Raw genomic sequence first — 18,309 nt, 5'->3', positions numbered from 1 at the left:
AGAGGTACTTTAGTATTACTTTAGTATTCCTTCAGTATTCCTTCTGTAGTACTTCTGTAGTACTTCTGTAGTACTTCACAGGGGACGTGTGGGAACAATGCTTCTGTGTGAAGTTGGACCTTGGACTCAGTCATGACTCAGGTCTTGTTCATTTCTAAAATGCAGGATCAGGACTGTGGCGTAAACACGCTCCACTACAACAGTACCAAGAAGAGCCAGATGCCCCGCCAGAGGAACAACACACTGTCCTCAGGTCACTACTTTCAGAGTCATTCGTTTATTTATGTATCAACAGTTTTATGAGTTTTCAGTTTCACACATTGGCCGCTCTAATGATCTGACCCGCACACAGCTCCAGCGCCCCCTAAAGGTGCCCCGCCCCCTAAAAGTGTCCCCGCCCCCTAAAGGTGTCCCCGCCCCCTGGTTCAAACTCTGTCCTCCTCTTGGTGTTTGTGGACAGGTTTGTGGACAGGTGTCTTTTCCTCTGTCGCTCTGTTGATCAGTTTAATGTTGTTTCAGTCTGTGGGACGCGGGGCAGGGACGTGTCCAGGAAATGACCCAAAACACAAACTCTGACAGTGTCAAAACAGAGACAGAGTCTGGATAAAATCTGAGACAAACGTGAGACCCAATGACAAATGTCAGGACAGATACAAGTGGAAAGTGCCGCGCGCCGGCAGGTGGCGCTGTGCTCGTGCCTCTTGTTTCTGTTGATTCTGTGTAAATCTCCTGTCACCGAGTGACCCGCATCTACGGAGGGGCGGGGCTATTGAGCCTTTCAAAAGTGCGCTCTCCAGATGCGCCTCTCTGAACAGTCCGCTCTCCTTTGCGCCTGAAGCTTTGCGCCATGTCCCAGTACGACTATGACAAATCCACCGCGTTCTTGGGCGAGTGGGAGTCGTACCAGTGGCGCGTGCTCCTCCTCCTGTCCCTGACCATAGTGCCCAGCGGCTTCACCGGACTCTCCATCGTGTTCCTCGGGGACACACCGGCGCACCGCTGCCACATCCCCGCCGCAGCGAACCTGAGCGCGGCCTGGGTCAACATCAGCATCCCCCCGGAGCCGGAGCGGACCGGGGAGTCCGGAGCCGCGGAGCCGAGTCAGTGCGCGCGGTACAAGCTCCGCGCGCTGCGGGAGTTTATGGAGCGAGGCCTCGAGCCCGGGGACGTGAACGTGTCCGGTCTGGAGACGGAGCCGTGTTTGGACGGGTGGGACTACGACACCAGCGTGTACACCTCCACCATCATCACAGAGGTGAGTGGGGGCGCGCGCTCCTGCCCCGGGGCCTCGTGCTGGGGCGGGGCAGAGGGGCACGTGAGACTAAATGCGCAGCTTTTATTTTCAAAGTTTTCAACTTTAGTCCCAGAGAAACAAAACATCCACAGGTGTTTGTCACATCCGCTCATCTGTGTGACACGTGGAAAGTAACAGTACAAGTAGTAAAGTACTGTACTTAAGTACACGTGCTGTTTAAAGTGTGTACTTTTGACTTTTTCACTACAGTTGAGAGCAGTATCTGTACTTTTTACTTCACCGCAGTTTTGAACTGGACTGAAAAGTAAAAGTATTTTTATGTCAGTGTGAGACCTGCAGAAAAGGCTGAGGTTTATTTTTAACAAAAATATACAAATAAAAACTGAAAAAAACAACCCAAAAAACCCGATCGATTCAGTTGTTTCTGTTGAACAAAATTCTGCTCAAATCTTTATCAAAATCACCACATTTGAAGCTCCAGCTGGAGGAAGTGTCTGTGAAGAGGGAAGTCTAGGCCTCGCTGCTCAAACCTGGCCCAGATGAAGTGGAAGAAAATGGACGACATTTGAAGCTTTAATAGATCTGAAAATCAGCGTAAGATCTCTGGATCATCTCTGGATCATCTCTGGATCATCTGAGGATCATCTGAGGATCATCTCTGGATCATCTGAGGATCTATAGTCCTGCAGGTCTGTTACTGTGGATGACATATTTATATGTGGCTTGTTTAGTCTAAATAACACAGTTGGGGAAGAAGTACTCAGCTCTGTTACTTAAGTAAAAGTACAGATACTGCTCTCAAATGTCGTGAAGTAAAACTGAAAAGTATACACTGTAAATGTACTTAAGTAAAGCTCAGATATTGAACATGTGTACTTCAGCACAGTACTTCTTGTTTGCAGTGGGACCTGGTTTGTGACGACAGCTGGAAAAACCCTCTGACCTCCTCCATTAACTTCTGTGGAGTCCTGGCGGGATCCTTTGTTTCAGGACAACTCTCTGACCGGTAACCACTCAAACCTCCTGACCAGTAACCTCTCCAACTCTGACCGGTAACCACTCAAACCTCCTGACCAGTAACCTCTCCAACTCTGACTGGTAACCTCTCCAACTCTGACCGGTAACCACTCAAACCTCCTGACCAGTAACCTCTCCAACTCTGACCGGTAACCACTCAAACCTCCTGACCAGTAACCTCTCCAACTCTGAACGGTAACCACTCAAACCTCCTGACCAGTAACCTCTCCAACTCTGACTGGTAACCTCTCCAACTCTGACCGGTAACCACTCAAACCTCCTGACCAGTAACCTCTCCAACTCTGACCGGTAACCACTCAAACCTCCTGACCGGTAACCTCTCCAACTCTGAACGGTAACCACTCAAACCTCCTGACCGGTAACCTCTCCAACTCTGACCGGTAACCACTCAAACCTCCTGACCAGTAACCTCTCCAACTCTGACCGGTAAACACTCAAACCTCCTGACCAGTAACCTCTCCAACTCTGACCGGTAACCACTCAAACCTCCTGACCAGTAACCTCTCCAACTCTGAACGGTAACCACTCAAACCTCCTGACCGGTAACCTCTCCAACTCTGACCGGTAACCACTCAAACCTCCTGACCAGTAACCTCTCCAACTCTGACCGGTAAACACTCAAACCTCCTGACCAGTAACCTCTACAACTCTGACCGGTAACCACTCAAACCTCCTGACCAGTAACCTCTCCAACTCTGACTGGTAACCTCTCCAACTCTGACCGGTAACCACTCAAACCTCCTGACCAGTAACCTCTCCAACTCTGACCGGTAACCACTCAAACCTCCTGACCAGTAACCTCTCCAACTCTGAACGGTAACCACTCAAACCTCCTGACCAGTAACCTCTCCAACTCTGACCAGTAACCACTCAAACCTCCAGACCGGTAACCTATCAAACTATTCGACCAGTAACCTCTCAAAGTCCCTGACCGGTAACCACCCAAACTCTGACCGGTAACCTCTCCAACTCTGACCGGTAACCACTCAAACCTCCAGACCGGTAACCTATCAAACTATTCGACCAGTAACCTCTCAAAGTCCCTGACCGGTAACCACCCAAACTCTCTGACCGGTAACCTCTCCAACTCTGACCGGTAACCACTCAAACCTCCTGACCGGTAACCTATCAAACTATTCGACCAGTAACCTCTCAAAGTCCCTGACCAGTAACTTCTCAAACTCTCTGACCCGTAACTTCTCAAACTCTGACCGGTAACTACTCAAACCTCTTGACCGGTAACCTCTCCAACTCTGACCGGTAACCATTCAAACCTCCTGACTGGTAACTTCTCAAACTCTGACCGGTAACTTCTCAAAATCTGACCGGTAACTTCTCAAAATCTGACCGGTAACTTCTCAAACCTCCTGACCGGTAACCTATCAAACTATTCGACCAGTAACCTCTCAAAGTCCCTGACCAGTAACTTCTCAAACTCTCTGACCCGTAACTTCTCAAACTCTGACCAGTAACCGCTCAAACTGACTGGTAAATTCTCTAACTTTATGACCGGTAACTTCTCAAACACTCCGGTCGTCATCGTGTCCAACAATGTGAACAGTTCAATCCAAGTGAATGCAGCACAGAAGATAATAATCATTTAAATCCATAGACTTCCTGACTTACGCCCCCTGCTGGTCTGAGAGACAAACTGTTATCTATATAATGACACCGTGAAACCTCAGATGCCCTGGAGTAACTGAAGTCACACACAAGGGGAGTGAAGTGTCTTGCCCAAAGACACAGACAATAAAATCAGCAACAAACTGGTACAAATGTTTTATAAATGGAGGTATAAAGGCATTAAAGAGGAGGTAGGTGGAGCTTTGTACCGTGGTCTAACGCTGTTTCTAAACTAATAAAATGTTAATATGTTGTTTTGGGCAAATATTGATTTTTCAAAACAATAAAAGGAAATATGTCACGTGCTGGAAGTGAATACCCCATAGAAGTAAAATGTAAGTGTAGTACCTCCTCTTTAAGTGTAGTACCTCCTCTTTAATACCTCCTCTTTAAGTGCAGTACCCCCTCTTTAAATGTAGTACCTCCTCTTTAAATGTAGTACCTCCTCTTTAAGTGCACTACCTCCTCTTTAAGTGTAGTACCTGCTCTTTAATGCCTCCTCTTTCAGTATAGTACCTCTTCTTTCAGTGTAGTACCTCCTCTTTAATACCTCCTCTTTAAGTGTAGTACCTCCTCTTTAAATGTAGTACCTGCTCTTTAAGTGCAGTACCACATCTTTAATGCCTCCTCTTTCAGTGTAGTACCTCCTCTTTAATACCTCCTCTTTAAGTGCAATACCTCCTCTTTAATACCTCTTCTTTAAGTGCAGTACCTCGTCTTTAATACCTCCTCTTTCAGTGTAGTACCTCCTCTTTAAGTGTAGTACCTCCTCTTTAATACCTCCTCTTTAAGTGTAGTACCACCTCTTTGGGTGTAGTACCTCCTCTTTAAGTGCTGTACCTCCTCTTTAATACCTCCTCTTTAAGTGCAGTACCTCCTCTTTAAATGTAGTACCTCCTCTTTAAGTGTAGTACCTCCTCTTTAATACCTCCTCTTTAAGTGCAGTACCTCCTCTTTAATACCTCCTCTTTAAGTGCAGTACCCCCTCTTTAAATGTAGTACCTCCTCTTTAAATGTAGTACCTCCTCTTTAAATGTAGTACCTCCTCTTTAAGTGTAGTACCTCCTCTTTAAGTGCACTACCTCCTCTTTAATAACTCCTCTTTAAGTGTAGTACCTGCTCTTTAATGCCTCCTCTTTCAGTATAGTACCTCTTCTTTCAGTGTAGTACCTCCTCTTTAAATGTAGTACCTGCTCTTTAAGTGCAGTACCACATCTTTAATGCCTCCTCTTTCAGTGTAGTACCTCCTCTTTAATACCTCCTCTTTAAGTGCAATACCTCCTCTTTAATACCTCTTCTTTAAGTGTAGTACCTCCTCTTTAATATCTCCTCTTTAAGTGTAGTACCACCTCTTTGGGTGTAGTACCTCCTCTTTAAGTGCGGTACCTCCTCTTTAATACCTCATCTTTAAGTGCAGTACCTCCTCTTTAATACCTCCTCTTTAAGTGCAGTACCTCCTCTTTAATACCCCCTCTTTAAGTGCAGTACCTCCTCTTTCAGTGTAGTACCTCCTCTTAAAATGTAGTACCTCCTCTTTAAGTGTAGTACCTCCTCTTTCAGTGTAGTACCTCCTCTTAAAATGTAGTACCTCCTCTTTAATACCTCCTCTTTAAATGTAGTACCTCCTCTTTAAGTGTAGTACCTCCTCCTTGGGTGTAGTACCTCCTCTTTAATACCTCCTCTTTCAGTGTAGTACCTCCTCTTTTAGTGTAGTACCTCCTCTTTTAGTGTAGTACCTCCTCTTTAAGTGCAGTACCTCCTCTTTAATACCTCCTCTTTAAGTGCAGTACCTCCTCTTTCAGTGTAGTACCTCCTCTTTTATTGTAGTACCTCCTCTTTAATACCTCCTCTTTCAGTGTAGTACCTCCTCTTTAATACCTCCTCCTTAAGTGCAGTACCTCCTCTTTAAGTGCAGTACCTCCTCTTTAGTACCTCCTCTTTAAGTGCAGTACCTCCTCTTTAATACCTCCTCTTTAAGTGCAGTACCTCCTCTTTAAGTGCAGTACCTCCTCTTTAAGTGCAGTACCTCCTCTTTAATACCTCCTCTTTAAGTGCAGTACCTCCTCTTTAATACCTCCTCTTTAAGTGCAGTACCTCCTCTTTAATACCTCCTCTTTAAGTGCAGTACCTCCTCTTTAAGTGCAGTACCTCCTCTTTAATACCTCCTCTTTAAGTGCAGTACCTCCTCTTTAAGTGCAGTACCTCCTCTTTAAGTGTAGCACCTCCTCCTTAAGTGCAGTACCTCCTCTTTAATACCTCCTCTTTAAGTGCAGTACCTCCTCTTTAATACCTCCTCTTTAAGTGCAGTACCTCCTCTTTAATACCTCCTCTTTAAGTGCAGTACCTCCTCTTTAATACCTCCTCCTTAAGTGCAGTACCTCCTCTTTAAGTGCAGTACCTCCTCTTTAAGTGTACTACCTCCTCTTTAATAACTCCTCTTTAAGTGCAGTACCTCCTCTTTAAGTGCAGTACCTCCTCTTTAAGTGCAGTACCTCCTCTTTAAGTGTAGAACCTCCTCTTTAATACCTCCTCTTTAAGTGCAGTACCTCCTCTTTAAGTGCAGTACCTCCTCTTTAAGTGTAGTACCTCCTCTTTAATACCTCCTCTTTAAGTGCAGTACCTCCTCTTTAAGTGCAGTACCTCCTCTTTAAGTGCAGTACCTCCTCTGTAAGTGCAGTACCTCCTCTTTAAGTGCAGTACCTCCTCTTTAAACTGTCTTGTGTTGCAGGTTTGGGAGGAAGGTGGTGCTGTTCGCGTCGCTCGCTCTCTCAAACGTGATTTCGTTCCTTCAGATTTTCTCTCCGTCGTGGCCCGTGTTCTGTGCTTTCTACTTTGTGATTGGCATGGGCCGGATCTCCTCCTATGTGACGGCGTTTGTGCTCGGTAACCCAGAGTACTGCTACTACCACTACTACTACTACTGCTGCTACTACTACTACTACTGCTACTACTACTACTACTGCTACTACTGCTGCTGCTGCTATGTGATGCCGTGTGATGCCGTTTGTACTCGGTTACCCAGAGTTCCACTGTAAATATTAAACTTAAGATGGTCTAGTTTTAACTAAAGAAATAATTATCTACATCGTAACTATAGATGGACGCTACTACAACAACAACTACTACTACTACTACTACTACTGCACTGCGTCTACTACCACTACTACTCCTACTGCTGCTGCTACTACTACTACTTGAACCGATGCTGGTATCAGTATCGGGTGTGTCCTTGTGTGACTGTCTCGTGTGTTTGGTGCAGGTATGGAGGTGTTGAGTCCGCGCGTGCGTACGGCGTTCTCCACGGCGGGCGTCTGCTTGTTCTTCGCGGCTGGATACATGCTGCTGCCGCTGTTCGCGTTCTTCCTCAGAGACTGGAAGAACCTGCTCTTGGGGCTGACCCTCCCCAGCCTCGCCCTGGTGCCGCTCTGGTGGTAGGTAGGTCGGCCGTACGTCCACCGTTTGTCCAGGAAAAATGCTTGAGGAGACGTTTCAGACGAGGAAACTCCTGTGGGCGTCGCACCGGGCGGATGGACCACAGAGCCACGCTAAAGCCTCAGACACTCACTGGGGTTTTGACTCGGTCACATGACACTGAACATTTTAACAAATCAGCACAACTTTATATCAGGATTTAGCAGCAAAACTTTTATCAAATTTTCCAATGAAACACAGGACTTTAATGCGGCTCCGCTTCAGACTCGGACGTGGCTTCAGACTCAGATGTAGCTTCAGTCCTAGACGTGAGAGTTGGACGTGTCTCTTTTTTAAAACATAAATATTCACCGTTTGCATTGTCTGGATTAAAATTGAATTGAAATTACAGTGAAAGTGGGCGGGGTCTAACAGGGTCAATAAACAAAATCATGATTTGACCTTGAGTTTGACACGTGTGTCAAACTCAAGGCCTGTGGGCGAAACGTGGCCCGCCGTGTCATTTTATGTGGACGGCGAAAAGGTAAATTAAAATGTATGACTGTCTTAAATTATCAGTTTATCAGGAGATACACAAGTTACACAGCCATTTTTTCATATCTATGCAAATCCCTGTGCAGTATTTGTAACTTGAATAAGTAATAAACATAGAAACAGTTAAATAACAAGATTAAAAAGCAGTTTGTTTACATCTATTTACATTTACACAGTTCTTTAGTCTTCTCACTTCATCTCCATCTGTAAAGGACCAAATAAATATTTTTACACAGGTACGTCCCGGAGTCTCCTCGCTGGCTACTGTCCCAAGGGAGAATCCAAGAGGCCGAAGTCTTAATACAGAAAGCAGCAAAAATAAACAAAATGGACGCCCCACAGATCATCTTCAAATCTCTACAGGTGAGCTTCAACATGTTTCTTTTTTGTGAACAGGGGCGGCACCAGGAAGGGGTCTGGAGGGGGCGCTGGCCTCCTCTACAACGGTCAGGACTCCCGTATAGATTTTTGACACTTTCACAGCACATCCAGTCTCAAAAAGTGTTGTTCAAAATGAGACTCCAGTAAAAGAAAAATAAATAAATCCATATCAGCTTTTATGAGTCACTACAGGAGCTGAAATGAATCTAAACAGAAACACAAATATCGTAGCGTAAGGAGACATGTGATCTGAGCACCATAGACTGTATTTATAAATGGACATAGCTAACCTGCTAGCCGCCACGTTGCTAGCAGGAAGTTAGCATGAGCGCACGTCTGGTTTCGTTGACTCAGACTCATTTTGGTCTTAAATGTTCGTATTAACCTGTTTTTTTTTTCACTATTGTGTCTGTAAATCAAGATATGAACATTAATAACAGACAAATCATAGCGTTAGCAACAGGTTTGATTGACAGCGTTGCTAAGCGCCCGCTCCCTGATAAATCAGTGGTGTTGGCGAGAAGGGGCGTTACCTTCAACATCCTCGCTCTGGATTGGCTCTTTGGTTGCTATGATACCTGTGCTCGAAGTTCCAAATATGGAACTTGGCTCAAAAATTAGCCGCTATAACTGCTAGCCTCGATGAGCTTCATTTAGAGCTGAACGCTGTGGGTGTCTGTGGTTAGCGCCCACATTAGCGAGCTCCAGCTGTGGTACCGCCCCCGTTTCTAATCAGTCTACAATGTGTCAGCTCTTTCCCGTTAGTAAATTAATGCCAATACGAGCGTGAAAGTCGCCGAAAATAAAGTCGAATTTTAAAGTGGAGTTGGTTTCTATGAGAAGGGACAAGGTTGACGTACAACTGAACATCTCGGCCATTAATGAACAAACAACCTACTGCCCCTCAGCGCGTTCAAACACAGATAAACGTGTCATAAAACGAGCTCGACGAAACCAGTTAGCGTTGGTAAAAGGTCGTGTGCAGCGCGCGCCGTTTCATTATTAACCTGCTCATCTCATGTTTTTAGCGTTTCAGCACGTGAGAAAAAAGTGTGTGTCAGCCCCCCGAGCAAACGTGAAGTTCTGCTGAGGCTCCTGCACATGGTTAATAAAGGTGCACTGTGTAACTTTTCCACGTGAGAACAGCTTAATCGAAAATTGGCATGGAATTACAACCCAGTACAAGAAAGTATGACCCATTTAGACGCAGTATGAGGCTGTAGAAAAAAACGCGACATGTTGAATGAGGACGGATGAACTCTGGGAATGTAAAAGTGTCGGTAATAACTGGAAGAACACATTTAAACGTTTTCACCGCCGTAACAAACATGGAAATAACAACGGATGATGTCACAACATTCTACAGACCAATAAGATTTTATACAGACGCGGAGCAGCTGAAATGAATAAACCAGAAACCAGACTGAATATATAAAGGGACATAGCTAACGTGCTAGCCACCACTCCCGCTAGCGTTAGCAACACGTTTGATTGACAGTGTTGCTAAGCGCCCGCTCTCTGTTAAAACCAGCGGAGCAGTTGGGAAGAGGGCGTTACCTTCAACACCCTCGCTCCTGATTGGCTTTTCGGTTGCTACGACACCCGTGGTCGGAATTCCAAATATGAAACTCCACTCCAGATTAGCCGCTATAACTGCTAGCCTCGATTAGCTTCAGTTGGAGCCGTACGACGTCTGTGAGGAAGCAGCGTTAGGACACGGAGCGGAGAACAGTGTAAAACGCGCCGTGCTATTCCTGTGTTTGTTTTCACGTGTTTTGCTGTTGCCCTTCAGGTCGCGCCTCCGTCAGAGAAGAAGAAAACGTCCTATAACATCTGTGCCCTGCTGCGCTGGGGCTCCCTCCGCTGGATGTCTCTCACACTCTGGATCATCTGGTTTGTCCCTGCACTTTCACACGACGACCCCAAACATCTGGACAAACACGCCACGCCGCAGCTGCCGACGTCTCGAAACACGTCAGAGCTTTAGTCGTTTCTCCCCGGGATTAGCTTGTAGATAAAATTAGTTCTCACATTGTGTCGTATAAATAAGTCTTTAAGTCAGCTCCATAAGATTCGGATCCCGTAAAGGAGCCGAAAGTCCCGTCACAACTCACCAAGATCACGTTATAATAATAATAATAATATATACCACAGACTGTAAAAGAAGTGAACTGCACCGCTGGTTTAACACGGAGCGGACGCATAGCAACGCTGTCAATCAAACCTGTCGCTAACGCTAACAGGAGCGACCTCGGGGAAAGAAGGACCTGATTTGTCTGTTATTAATGTTCATATCTTGATTTACAGACACAATAGTGAAATAAAAACCCCAGGATCATGTAGAGGGTTAATACGAACATTTAAGACCGAAAAAGAGCCACAGATGGAGCAGGAAGTGCGCACATGATCACTTCCTGTTTGGATCCGCGGCTGCTAGCAGGTTAGCTATGTCCATTTATACGTACAGTCAATGGTACGATCATAATTTTGGATTTGAATTTTTCTTAAATAAATCCCGCAGGTTTGGGTTTGGGTTCACACTGTAAAACGAGGTCAAAAGACTGAAAACCGCGAGACAAAACGAGACAAAAGGGGCGGTTCTTGTTCTTGCGGCGAGGTCGTGCAGGGGTCAGCTCCAAACAAAGAGCTGCCAGACGCCATGAACGTCAAAATGTGTTTTTCGTGTAGCGTTCCAGACTCTATCGTCACCGTAAAAATAAGCCACACTGAGAGCTACGCCCGACAGTGGTGAGCGCCCCCTGCAGGCTGAAGAACTGCCTCTGCCGTCACCTGATTGGCCGGTGACAGCTGTGAGAGGAGAACACTGCGGAACATTCTCAGCCTTAAACTTGGCAGCATTCGAGCAATAATCATTTGATAGAATTTGATAAATATTTTTCTCATAAAAATATAAAAGTCTTGATGTAGCTCTAGTTCTGACACAGACATTTCAAACTAGCAAATAATTTAAATGGGAAATAAATAAATAAATAAATAAATACTAAGCAAGAAAAAAAAATCACTGAATATCACAATATTCTGAGTGGTCAAAAGTCCTCAAAATGGCGCCCATACAAGAAAATGACATACGACTGAAAACTCATGATATGATAATTGATACTTGGTGTTCTACATGTATGTCTATGGTGGAATGCTCAGCAGTTACCATGGAGACACAACGCACAAAATGTTTTAAAATTGTCTGAAAACTCAAGAAAAATCCAAAAGCGATTTAAAGAGCACATTTTCCGAGCGTTCATGGTCCTGTTTAGGAGTTTCTGATTTTACGCAAAAACTGCTGGCTAATGCTAATGCTAACTAGCTTGTGGCTGTAATGTTATTTTAAACGGACTTGTTTAACAGCACGAATCAGCTCACCTGTTGTAGTTCAGATAAGTCAGCTCTTTATGGTCAGATCAGGTTCAAACAAAACTCAGATTAAAGTCTAACGAAGCCTCAGACAGAGCAGTGCCTTCCGTTAGCATCACACGCTCAGAAAATGTTAACGACACCAGCTGCTCAGTATCAATATGGTTTATAAGAAATATCCAAATAAGTCCGTGTGTGCTGCCTGCATCTGATTATAAAGTGTTTTATTGCCTGATAACCTGGAAGTGCAGGTTAGCATGCTAGTTGTTGTTGTTAGTTTTAGTGTAAAACTTTAAGGCAAAACTCGGGTCTCTGGAATTTGTGAAAACACATTCAAACTTATTAGTACGTGTGGAATGACTACGTAAGTGAGGAATAACTTTGGACAACTGCAGACGATTTCATTTGGACTAGTTCCGTTTGTCCCGTTTTTAGGACCAGTGTCCACAGAATGAGGACGGTGAGACATTAACTCCACGGCTGTGTTTTGTTTTGCAGGAACAGCGTGACCATCGCATACTATGGCCTTTCTCTGAACACGTCGAATCTCCATGGCGACGTGTACTTTAACTGCTTCCTGTCCGCGCTGGTGGAGGTCCCCGCCTACGTCCTGTCTTGGGTCATGTTTCACTGGTGTCCCCGGCGTCTCTGTCTCTCCTCGTCTCTGGTTCTGTGCGGAGGCTTTCTGCTCCTCATTCCCTTCATACCTCAAAGTATGTGATGACCACAGACTGTTTTTATAAATGGACATAGCTAACCTGTTAGCCGCCACGTTACAAACAGGAAGTGAACATGGGCGCACTTCCGGCTCCGTCGACTCTTGCTCTGATTCACTTTACATTGAAAAACTGTGTCCTCTCTCTGTCTCTGCTGCTTCAGACTCATTTTGGTCTTAAATGTTCGTATTAACCCTCTACATGATCCTTTTTATTTCACTATTGTGTCTGTAAATCAAGATATGAACATTAATAACAGACAAATCAGGCGTCTGTTAGCGTTAGCAACAGGTTTGATTGACAGCGTTGCTAAGCGTTCCCTCCCTGCTAAACCAGCCGTGTGGGAAGGGGCGTTGTCTTCAACAGCTTTGCTCCGGATTGGCTCTTTGGTTGCTATGATACTCACGGTCGGAATTCCAAATGTGGAACTTTGCCCCAAATTCGCCGCTATATTTGCTCCGGCCTCGATGAGCTTCATTTGACTGGAGCCGAGCGCTGAGTGTGACGTCACACTCACTCGGTCCATTTCTTCATACAGTCTGTGGGCCAAGGGTCTGACAGGTAAATGTTTGTTTGCAGAATAAAAGAGGAAGGAGGAGGATTGGAAGATATTTTGGTTATTCAAAAATTGTCTCCTTAGTGATTTGCTCCCACTGCTCTGACTCTCTCTGTTTTTACTGTCTCAGTTCTAACTCTCACTAGTAAAAGCCAAAAGTTAAATCTGTCAGCTGGACAAAAAGTTGTAGGAGTGAAGACGTTTGGCTGTTCGTCCAAGTGTCTTCAGTTCTGGTCAGATTTCTGCTGGACACGGTCTTATATCTGTCCTTAGGGAGGAGCTAACTGCACTGAAACAGGAAACAGCTTTTGTTTACAGTTTCTGTTTGTAGACGAGGTCTATTGAGCTACTCTAAGTGTGCACTGTGCCTCAGTCGTACTTAGCAGGTGCTTTCACACCTACTAGCATCCTAGCTCTATTGGTCTCTTTGTTCCCCTTGTTTGTTTTGGGTCTGAGGATGGAGTTGTAGATGGGGGATAGATGATGTCTCAGGCCCCCATTCCTGTTCAAGGAAGGATTGTCTTTCCTAACAAAAATTGCTTCTAAAAAAACAGGACAACAGTGAACCTGAACCTAGAGGGAAAAGTTTAACTATCCCTTACACAGAGGGTGTGTCTGAAAGACTTAAGAGAATTTTCAGACAGTAAGAAATTCCGGTTTATTTCAAACCTACAAACACTTTTAGACAGAAACTGGTTCAGCCAAAGGACAAAACCCCGAGTCACAAACAAAGTAAAGTGTCTCCTCCATTCAGTGAAGTGAAGCCACTTCATAAGAGGATGTACCAACTCTGTGGAGAGAGAGCAGCTCAGGACCACAGTCTGCAGCACATCTCCTTCTCAAACACAATAACCTCCTTTGAACAGAGTGAGGTTCAGATCTGAGCCACAGAACAGAAAGGGTTTGAGAGGAGAGTTAAAGAAGGTGAACACTAAGAGGTGTATGGATATGTTGAGTGTGTCTCAGGCACAGTGCACACTTAATGTAGCTCAATAAATCTGTCTTCAAACAGAAACTGTAAACAAAAGCTGTTTCCAGTTCAGACAGATTTAAGGTCGTGTCCAGCAGTGACCAGAACTGAAGAAGAGACGTGGACGAGCAGAGAAACGTCTTCACTACAACGATTTGTCCAGTTGAAAGATTTTACTTTAGGCTTTTACTGTGGATCAGACCTGGACGACTGAAGGAGACACAGACAACTCTCAGTTTTAACTCTCAGTTTTAACTCTCTCAGTTTTAACTCTCACAGTTTTAACTCTCACAGTTTTAACTCTCCCTCTTCTTTCACTGCTCTGACTCGTTGGTTTCACGTGTCGTTCCCTCAGACCTCACGTCCTTCGCCGTCGCTCTGGAGATGTTGGGGAAGTTTGGGGTGACCACGGCGTTCACCATCATCTACGCCTTCACCGCCGAGCTGTACCCCACCGTCCTGAGGAACACCGCCCTCGCCACCTGCTCCATGGCGGCGCGACTCGGCAGCATCATCGCCCCGTACTTCATTTATTTAGGTACGAAAACACTGCTGTGTGTGTGTGTGTGTCATGTATGTGTGTGTGTCATGTATGTGTGTGTGTCATGTATGTGTGTGTGTGTGTCATGTATGTGTGTGTGTCATGTATGTGTATGTGTCATGTATGTGTGTGTCATGTATGTGTGTGTGTGTGTCATGTATGTGTGTGTGTCATGTATGTGTGTGTCATGTATGTGTGTGTGTCATGTATGTGTGTGTGTGTGTCATGTATATGTGTGTCATGTATGTGTGTGTGTGTCATGTATGTGTGTGTGTCATGTATGTGTGTGTGTGTGTCATGTATGTGTGTGTGTCATGTATGTGTGTGTCATGTATGTGTGTGTGTGTCATGTATGTGTGTGTGTCATGTATGTGTGTGTGTGTGTCATGTATGTGTGTGTGTGTCATGTATGTGTGTGTGTCATGTATGTGTGTGTGTGTGTCATGTATGTGTGTGTGTCGTGTGTGTGTCATGTATGTGTGTGTGTGTGTCGTGTGTGTGTCATGTATGTGTGTGTGTGTCATGTATGTGTGTGTGTGTGTCGTGTGTGTGTCATGTATGTGTGTGTGTGTCATGTATGTGTGTGTGTCATGTATGTGTGTGTGTCATGTATGTGTGTGTGTCATGTATGTGTGTGTGTCATGTATGTGTGTGTGTGTGTCATGTATGTGTGTGTGTGTGTCGTGTGTGTGTCATGTATGTGTGTGTGTGTTATGTATGTGTGTGTGTGTGTCGTGTGTGTGTCATGTATGTGTGTGTGTGTCATGTATGTGTGTGTGTCATGTATGTGTGTGTGTCATGTATGTGTGTGTGTCATGTATGTGTGTGTGTGTGTGTGTCATGTATGTGTGTGTGTGTGTCGTGTGTGTGTCATGTATGTGTGTGTATCTTCTGTATTTTCACACTTTATATTTCATGTACTGAAACTCTGTTTTTTCTTGTTTTTTTACTGTTCTTCTCCTGATTTTAACAAAAATAAATATTAAATAATTGACTAGAATCATTAAACCAGAGGACACAGTGTCCAGCCTGTCCCACAGAGTGTCCTCTGTGTGTGTGGAGTTTGTTTCAGTCTTGTGTTTTATTAACTGACTCTGGTTGTTGTGATGCTCCTGATGTTCAGATGTTCATCACAAACATTCACACGTTTGAGCGACTCTTTGTTTGATTCTAACTGTGGACACCAGGGGGCGCCACAGCTGAGCCCCAGACTGTAGTTTGCAGATATAAGTTGCCAACATATTTATGGGTAACAGACGGTTACTGGGTGAATAAAGTCGGGTTATGTAACATTTTAGAGTCTGAATCAGAGAAAAACACCTGAGGAATAAAACGAGATGGAGACTTTATGTAACAGATTTAGTCCTGAGTCTCAGACGCGATTCACTGAAGATCTACGACTTTCAACGCCTCCTTCAACGCCTCCTTCAACGCCTCCTTCCGCCGCTTTGTATCATGACCCCCCCCCTGCCCCTTTCTCTCTTCCCCCTCTTTCTTTCTCTCTCTTTCACCACCTCTCTCTTCTGCCCCTCTCTCCTCCCTCTCCTTTCTCCCTCCCTCCCCTCTCTCCTCCCTCCCTCCCCTCTCTCCTCCCTCCCCTCTCTCCTCTCTCCCCCCTCTCCTTTCTCCCTCCCTCCCCTCTCTCCTCCCTCCCTCCCCTCTCTCCTCCCTCCCTCCCCTCTCTCCTCTCTCCCTCCCCTCCCTCCCCCCTCTCCTCCCTCCCTCCCCTCTCTCCTCTCTCCCTCCCCTCTCTCCTCCCTCCCCTCTCTCCTCTCTCCCTCCCCTCTCCCCTCTCTCCTCCCTCCCCTCTCTCCCTCCCCTCTCTCCCTCCCCTCTCTCCTCTCTCCCTCCCTCTCTCCCTCCCCTCTCTCCCTCCCTCTCTCCCTCCCCTCTCTCCCTCTCTCCTCCCCCCCCTCTCCCTCCCTCCCACCTCCCCCTCCCCCCCCCCCCCCCCCCCCTCTCCCCCTCTCCTCCCTCCCCCCCCTCCCCCCCTCTCTCCTCCCTCCCTCCCCTCTCTCCTCTCTCCCTCCCCTCTCTCCCTCCCCTCCCCCCCCCTCTCCTCCCTCCCCTCTCTCCCTCCCTCTCTCCCTCCCCTCTCTCCCTCCCTCTCTCCTCCCTCCCCTCTCTCCTCCCTCCCCTCTCTCTCTCCCTCCCTCTCTCCTCCCTCCCTCCCTCCCTCCCCCCCTCTCCCCCTCTCCTCCCCTCTCTCCTTCCCTCTCTCCCTCCCCTCTCTCCCTCCCTCTCCCCTCGCTCCCGCTCCCCCTCCCCTCTCTCCTCCCTCCCCTCTCTCCCGCTCTCCCTCCCCTCTCTCCTCCCTCTCTCCCTCCCTCCCCCCTCTCCCCTCTCCCCCCTCCCTCCCTCCCCTCTCTCCTCCCTCCCCTCTCTCCCCTCCCTCTCTCCCTCTCTCCTCCCTCCCCTCTCTCCTCCCTCCCCTCTCTCCCTCCCCTCTCTCCCTCCCTCTCTCCCTCCCCTCCCTCTCTCCTCCCTCCCCTCTCTCCCTCCCCTCTCTCCTCCCTCGTGTACATTTCCATAGGGAGGTTCTGGGTGTCATTGCCGTACGTCCTGATGGGGGCGCTCACCGTTCTGACCGGAGCCCTGAGTCTGCTGCTGCCCGAGAGCCGCGGACTCCCCCTCCCCGAGACTGTGGGTCAAATGCAGCCTTTCCCCGGGTACGGACCGAGGACTAAACCAGGACTAAACCAGGACTAAACCAGGACTGAACCAGGACTAAACCAGGACTGAACCAGGACTGAACCAAGGACTAAACCAGGACTAAACCAGGACTGAACCAGGACTAAACCAGGACTAAACCAGGACTGAACCAGGACTAAACCAGGACTAAACCAGGACTAAAAGTGGACTACATCATTTCCACTGTGGTGTGTGATTTACTTGAGGAAAAAGTGAATAAAATGTCACATTTTTGTGTATCTTTTTTCCTTTGGTTCAAATGTGGGTTTGACTCAGACTCTGACCTTCATGTTTCATTTTATATCGGCCCAGAGTTTGCTCCACTATTTTTGCTCTGATTTTGCTAAAGACGTCAAACATGTGAGCAGAGGTCAGAGGTCAGAGTTCAGCCACAGCCTAAAGTCAAAACTGTTGATCTCAGTTTAGTTTTATCATGACCCAGATTATGACCCACTGACCTTTGACCTGGTCAAATGTGGTTGTAATAGTTGAATGTGTTGTGACCTCTCCCCTCTCCTCTTTCCTCTCCTCTTCCCTCTCCCCTCTCCTCTTTCCTCTCCTCTTTCCTCTCCTCTTTCCTCTCCTCTTTCCTCTCCTCTTTCCTCTCCTCTCTCTTCTTTAGCTGCTGTGTGATGAAGACTCCTTCAGGCGTCACAGATGAAGATGAATCGATAGGAGCTGTGTCTCCAGTTTCCTAAAGCTCAAACCTGAAACATTCGAGGTCGTTTCTGTTGTAGAGTTTTGTCCAGTGTTAAAGACGTGTCTGCGTCTGCGTCTGCGTCTGCGTCTGCGTCTGCGTCTGCGTCTGCATCTGCGTCCTGATCCAGGACATATTTCTCTTGGCTCTCGTGTCTGACGTGTTTGTTCTGGTGAAGATGTGACGTGTGTATTTTTATTTTCATATCACACTTAAAGACCCAGACCCATGTCGGCCACAGGGGGCGCTGCTCCTGTCACCGCTGAAGATTTGGACTGAGACCATGTCCCGAGAAAAGCAAAAAGGAATATTCAGGAATATTCATGAAGTTTATAAGAGTTTTATTAGTTTTATTTTAGCTTAAGCAGAAAATGCAGTGAGTATTTTTTTCTGTTTCTGTCTCATCGACTGAAAAACACTAAACATAATAAATGTACAGCGCCACCTACAGGTAGAAATGATACATGTTAAATGTATTGTAATATTTGTGATGCATCATTTTTGTT

General features: G+C 46.4%; 1 protein-coding gene across 1 annotated transcript; it reads left to right on the top strand.

Annotated features, from left to right (window-relative positions):
- The first annotated feature begins 847 nt into the window (after positions 1-847).
- LOC117381563 (organic cation/carnitine transporter 2-like) lies at positions 848-17,804 on the top strand. The gene is made up of 10 exons (XM_055226687.1): positions 848-1,255; positions 2,158-2,261; positions 6,645-6,799; positions 7,176-7,347; positions 8,119-8,245; positions 10,056-10,156; positions 12,131-12,345; positions 14,230-14,412; positions 16,949-17,084; positions 17,729-17,804. The coding sequence occupies exons 1-10, from the start codon at positions 848-850 to the stop codon at positions 17,802-17,804; spliced, it is 1,677 nt and encodes a 558-aa protein (XP_055082662.1).
- The last annotated feature ends 505 nt before the right edge of the window (positions 17,805-18,309 follow it).

Source organism: Periophthalmus magnuspinnatus, chromosome 14 (assembly GCF_009829125.3).
Source record: "Periophthalmus magnuspinnatus isolate fPerMag1 chromosome 14, fPerMag1.2.pri, whole genome shotgun sequence".
Classification (NCBI taxonomy): Eukaryota; Metazoa; Chordata; class Actinopteri; order Gobiiformes; family Gobiidae; genus Periophthalmus; species Periophthalmus magnuspinnatus.
Note: the sequence above shows the minus strand (reverse complement) of the source record. Positions and strands in the feature narration are given on the sequence as shown.

Excerpts from the sequence above, each read along its gene's own strand:
- LOC117381563 (XM_055226687.1), top strand. The coding sequence starts at position 848 with ATGTCCCAGTACGACTATGACAAATCCACCGCGTTCTTGGGCGAGTGG. Across the intron at positions 10,157-12,130 it reads CTCACACTCTGGATCATCTG|GAACAGCGTGACCATCGCAT; the intron begins GTTTGTCCCTGC and ends TTTGTTTTGCAG. Across the intron at positions 14,413-16,948 it reads CCCGTACTTCATTTATTTAG|GGAGGTTCTGGGTGTCATTG; the intron begins GTACGAAAACAC and ends ACATTTCCATAG.